The sequence below is a fragment of the Mytilus californianus genome, unplaced genomic scaffold (genome assembly GCF_021869535.1).
Source record: "Mytilus californianus isolate M0D057914Y unplaced genomic scaffold, xbMytCali1.0.p SCAF_11, whole genome shotgun sequence".
NCBI classification, from domain to species: domain Eukaryota; kingdom Metazoa; phylum Mollusca; class Bivalvia; order Mytilida; family Mytilidae; genus Mytilus; species Mytilus californianus.
The window spans coordinates 42403567-42410016 of NW_026262593.1; the positions used below are offsets into that span (position 1 = coordinate 42403567).

At 32.3% G+C, this 6450-nt stretch overlaps 1 protein-coding gene across 1 annotated transcript; it reads right to left on the reverse strand.

Annotated features, from left to right (window-relative positions):
- Nucleotides 1–1115: 1115 nt before the first annotated feature.
- LOC127720917 (complement C1q-like protein 4) lies at nucleotides 1116–5587 on the reverse strand. The gene is made up of 3 exons (XM_052227654.1): nucleotides 5482–5587; nucleotides 3070–3277; nucleotides 1116–1131 (listed from the first exon to the last, which is right to left on the reverse strand). Exons 1-3 carry the CDS (start codon nucleotides 5585–5587, stop codon nucleotides 1116–1118), a joined length of 330 nt encoding a protein of 109 aa, XP_052083614.1.
- Nucleotides 5588–6450: the final 863 nt, after the last annotated feature.

The window sequence follows — 6450 nt, forward strand, 5'->3', positions numbered from 1 at the left end:
AACACCGGTATACTACTGTTGCCTTTATTTTGAGCTCCTGCCTATATGATGAGTTAAGCAATTTCTAACTAATTTCAATTTAACAGTTTGTTCTTATGTTGGACTGTTACGCCACTATCCCAGGTTAGAGCGAATTCAATATGTGCCTGTCCCAAGTCAGCAGCCTGTAATTTCGTGGTTCTTGTTGGTTGCTGTCCGTCATATTTGTTTTTCGTTTTTTTTTGGGGTATAGCTGACTATACGGTATGATCCTTGTTGAAGGCAGCACGGTTGCTTAAATCCACGTTATTTGGATTGTGTCATTTGCAACCATATGCATATCACATTTTCTTACTTTATTGGTTTTGCAGTGTTACTTCGATGATGTGCATATACAATATTGCACTGAAGTGTGTTATTTAATTAAATTCATAGTGTTCAAAATCAAATGAATAATTAAAAAATGTTTTACCTCAGAGGTTAAGTCTTTTCTCACAACCAGACCGTTTTGAGTTATAAGAAATGAAACATTTTCTTATAAGAAAATGTACACACATGAAATGGGAATTTTGGACCACACTGAAATTCGCGAACCAAAACCCTATTTACTTGCATTGATTTATATGCCACTCTTGTATCTGTCTTATGTACCACATTCGACCAAAAAGTGTGGCTGAGATCAATTCTAAAATTTTCATAGTCAAACCAATGTTCCCGACATGATCAGTTTCCAATTCTAGAGATTCCTCGAACACGACTATATTCTCTTTACTCACACCCTAATACGGCAAGTATACCATGATAATACGACTAAAAGTACCTCTCTTCAACATGTATACAAGTTCTACGGTCTACATCATGAATTGTTGGTCGTTACAGTGTCCATAAAGTTTCTCAACTTATAACAGACAATTAAACTCTGTTGTAAATTCGCAATGTCCACTACCGTCTGTTTGATATTAATGTCAATATTTTTATGTTTTTTTCTTTTTTTCTTTTAATATTAACAATTACTACTCGATATGAATCGTTATACTTTCTCTATATATAACATATATAGTTTTTGGTTCTATTCAATAGAACTTGACCTGTAACATCATTATTCAAATGATTTTTTTTTAATTTGTTATTTTACTTTAACCTACACTGAAGCTGTCAAAAAATCCTCATCATATATAACATACTATAAATTTTGTACATTGACACTTTTTTTCTTTTTCAAAAACTATGAAAAATAAAATGGATTGTTTAAGATTTTTAAAAATGGCTTTTAAAACAATATGTGATTAGCGGGTAAATTTTTTTTGACACTTTATGTGGTTCCGAATATCCATCAAAAAGTCACTTAGCGTATTTGAAGTTTGAATAACATTTAACTGTGTATGACTGTAATGAAACATAAATTCAAAGAATGGTCGCTTATGTAACAGTGTCGCATGGCACGTTTTGATATATGCGAGAAAAATACTTGAGTTTGCTTGTAGTAACCAAAAAGCATATGTCTCTCATTTGATGTATGTTCATCTTCAAAATAGAGTCACTTCCCAACACTAAAGACAAGAATCAAAATTATTGAAAAAGGCCAAATAAACTCGGAGCTTGACTATCATCTTAAATGATTAAGTCAACACATGTAGTAACGTAGTAAGGGATATACCGTATACCGTATACCATTAGATACGCATGTGATGTATGATATTAATTTTGATATTTGAATATTCATAATTTGTTTTTTTTAGTATCATTAGATCGAATTGTTCTCCTTAAGTATAAACACCCTGGTATCTAGTGGTAGACACTGCTTTGTAATTGGATTATAAATGTTTTGATATATCATTGAAATACTTTAGATTTCTCGTATACAAATAGATAATAAAAAGGGGAATTGATACTATGGGGACAATAAAACAAAATACAAGGTTAACGAAAGATATACAAAACCGTGGACTAAAGGAGAAACAATAACTGGACGCTGAAGATTGAGCAAAACGAACCCTTCCCAAACACAACAAAACACAAACCTGAAGTGCTGAAGTGCTCCGGAATATTCAGCATACTCTGCTGCATTAGTTACACCCTTCGTATAACACATATTAAAAAAACCATGTGTTATTCAACACAAAACATTTAACCCTTTGAAACAAAGTTAGTGAATTCCGTTTCTCTGGAAGGATAGCTTTCGCTTTGCTCATGACATGGTAAATGCCACGTCATGAACAAACACAAGAAACCGTGATGTGCCAACGAAAAGCAGAACATATATCTTAGAACATCTATGACAAAGATGCTTTATCATAATGGTTAACTATTTCATGAAGGCGTCAGTTAAACCTTCGAACAGTTGGAGTTCATGCCACAATTCGGTGTTTCTGTCAAATCCGTGGTCTTTTCTGCTAAACTGTTGAAATATTCACACCTTTTTATACATTGATGAAGACATTACCCTCGAGATTTTTATTATATATGTCGTTTGGCTTGCTAGTTCATAGAAGTTTATATTACCATGATAACCAAACATAATCATATATTATATTTGAAGAATGCATGCCAAAATCGAAACTATTTCTCCAGAAGACCATGTTAAAACAACCATCGTCTTATTCCCTTTTAAATACGCTGAAGGGTCACATCAGGTTATAATAAACTCAACATAGATACCATAGATTAAAATTGTGTACGGCCGATGCGCGTTTCATCTTACATTAGTAGATTGAAAGCATTTATATTATTTATTATTGCATGGTCAACCCAATAAAGTTTGTGATATTTTTATTTCAGTAATTGTATATCCGGGATTTCTCCATAAACATACTAGTACTATAATGAAAGTACAAAAATATTTATTATTATTTCCTTTCAAATCACATCGGGAAAAGAAGAACAGCTGCAAAACAATTATAAAAATAGTTTGTTGATCCATCAAGTTCATGACCACTATATCCAGGGTACGTTCGTAACCACACCATATCACCCTGCTCAAGAACGTATGGCAATGTTCTACTTTGTGACGAATAGTGACCAGCTGATCGAGAATCAGCATACATGACAGCAGTTCTCTGCCCATTCTTTACTAACTCAAGTGCAACGTACTTTCCTGCTGCTGCTGTAATGGTAGCTGATATTAAATACATCCCTTTCATTGGCGCGATGAAGTGTCCATGGCGGGCGTCATATGCGTTTCCTTCATTCGTAATAACTTCATCATATTCGATAGCTTGATGTGATCCTAGACTGGTAATAGTCTTTGAGAGGCCAGCTGCAAAGGCTACTTTCAATGGTGGTGTTGTCGATGTCGGTGCTGAGGTTATAAAGCAATACATATTTGAATGCAAGTACATTGTAATGATTTTTCAAATAGAATTTTTCTTCTTTTAAATGCAATAAGAAAACTAAAAGCCTTTTCAAAGGGATTTATATTTAATTCGTTTGAATTAATACAACTATGAGCATTATTGATGACTGTTATTTTGGACCTGCTACTGTAAAATTTTTACCACTTGTTTCTGTTTGGTTTAAATCAATTCACTTGTTGATAGTGTTTTTTAAGTTCGTGTCTTTCTATGCTATTTATTACATTTCTGTATAAAATGTTTTTGAAAGTACGTTTTGATATAGAGTATGAAATTTCTATTTTTCTATCAGCTGATGAAATATTTTACAAGGTGCTTTTTCTCTGTTTGCTTATTATTTTACAGAATGAAACCATTATTTTATGAACACAGTTTAATCGATTTTTTTCCGAAATGGTTTTCTATGTAGAATTAATTGTCATTTAAGACTTACTATCTATTAGTAATCGCTTGATAATCGAAGTTCTCTTGGTTTCCTTAGAAACAAATTGTTTTCTATAATAATTACTGATCTCCTTTTTTGCGCCATTTCCCTTACTGATCTCCTTTTTTGCGCCATTTCCTTTACTGATTTTGGAATTGTTTTTGTGGTCATTCGAAGGAAGGAAATTAACTGTGTTATCTCGAACTTCATCTGTTCGGTCATGTACCAGAAGATATTCTTTTAAAATTAGTTTGATGTGTATATTTTCAACCCGCAGGAGTTCATTTTCTGCTTCAAGAGTTTTAACTTTGCTTTCAACATTTTCTACAAGAAAAAAAACAACATTTAACATAACTTTGTATTTTTTTTTATAAAAGCTTTGACTATTTGTCCGGGAAGACTTTCAAATACATGTGACGGCAACTTGTATGGCTATTGATGTTTATCAAACTATAATAATGCTTTAGAAGACTATTATTGAAGAATAATTAGACAGACAACAACTAAATGCAAATAATTTATTTTCATAACGGTATATTTTTAATTCTCACTTTACATATCTAAAATAATACTCTTTGAAAGTTTATTTGACTAGTCCTTCATGTATTTGATTATTTCAATTGATCATTTCATGTCTGATAAAAAAAATATCATCATTAGTCTGCAGATGAAGAAAATTAATATAATTTATCTGAAGACAAACAACTTCAATATGTTTAGTCATGAGATAACAGTTTATAGATTTTAAAAATGTAATGCGTGTGCGGACCATTACCTGACAAATAGCCAGAATTGTTTTTCTTCTTGTTAGCTGGACAAAATGTCTTTTGAGTTGATAATATTAGTCTGTTACACAGCAAGTGACATTGCTTTTTTTTCTTCTTTTTTTTCTCTATACGGACGAATTTTGTTTCTTTGATCTTGAACATCGGCTAGTGAAAACTGAATGAATTTGTTGAATTAACTGAAAGCACTCGCAAACATAACCTTCAGTTACATTTCTTATGGAAAATTGTCGCCAAATACAACTACATGCCACTATTTGCTTGACAAAATGATCTTGGTGTGATTTTGCAAAATTTACATCTTTTAGTAAATCCTTCACGATGAAGCAATTTAAAAAAAAAAGATATACTAAATTTGCGGGGAAATCTTTCAGTATTATTTAAGAGTAATGTGATTTTTATTTCAATTTTCTTTAATTTTAAAGGAATGAATATTAATCTTGAAGGCAAAGAAGTGGGAAATTGGCACTCCCATGAAACACATTTTTTACCATAGTGTGTACTACTTTTGTAAGATATCGTCATATTTTTAAACCACCTCTGGTCTCGTGGTAGCATGTTCGCCTTTAGTTCATGAGGTCATGGGTTAGACCGAGTCAAACAAAATACTTTAAAATTGATATTTGCTGCTTCTCCGCTAAGCACACTGCATTAAGGAGTAAGAGCAAAGACTTGGACTCATAATAATGTTTCCGGGTATGATGACATTTCTTCCTGCGGACTGTTACCTTATAAACGAGCACGTTAAAAACGGTTTAGTGTGTCGGTCTAGTAAAAAGCAGGGAAAAATATCAATATTACATTAAAATGTTCTCGTCCTGAATATGCATTTTATTTGCCCTTGATGTTAAAATCTTTCATCATCATATCTTAAAATTTTATATTCGAAAGTTGAATTTTAAAGAGTAAAATATCAAAATATTTTTAGATTTAGTTTACTCACCAAGTCGACGCAGAATTGCAACAATTTCTTTGTCAGTACTTTCTGCATCGCAAAAAGATATAATTGAAATCAGAACACCTACAAGTAATATCAGAAATGTATACATAGTTGTGTCAAATGTTGTCCCAGACAAGAAATGAACAGGTACATGTACATAGTAAGTGTGATAAGATAAAGTCAAACATATTCTAAAATTATCTTGTCTGAAATATAAACCATACCTCCCACAAAATATTATTTAAAACAATGCATGCATTTTATTGTTTGTGTTTACTGAATTCACAAAAAAAATGATTTGAAATTTGAATCCTATAATGAAAACTAAATGTGATCATTTGAACAAGGAAGGCAGGACATCGATTCTAGTTAAAATAAAAGAATGCGTATGAATATAATTACAAAATGAAAACAACACTAACAAATGTACAAACGAGTGCGTATTGCTTTGTGTTTGTTTATTCCACATTGGCTAGAAGTATAGGGGGAGGTTGAGATCTCACAAGACATGTTTAACCCCGCCGCATTTTTGCGCTATCCAAAGTCGAGAACCTCTAGCCTTTGTTAGTTTTGTGTGGTTTTTAAGATTTTTATTCATTTGTATGTTTTGGAGTTTAGTGTGGCGTCCATTTCGCTGAACTTGTATACATTATTGTTTAGGGGACAGCTGAAGCTCGCTCCGTGTGCGGGATTTCAAGGTGTGTTGTAAACCCATTGGTGGCTTTAAACCTTAGAGACAAAAGAAACCATAAGTTAATGGAAAACAGTAAACAATAAGAAAAGAAAAGAAGAAAAAGAGAAGAGTACAAACAATACAAAATATTAAATAGAAACTAAAGATTGAACAACACTCAACCCACCATTAGCCGTGGAGATGCACTAAAATGAAGGAGTTCCTGTTTCACAAGAGTCACCTGTCGTTGATAAGTTCCATTGTCATGTCATGAATGAGGAAAGGGGGACAAGATGATA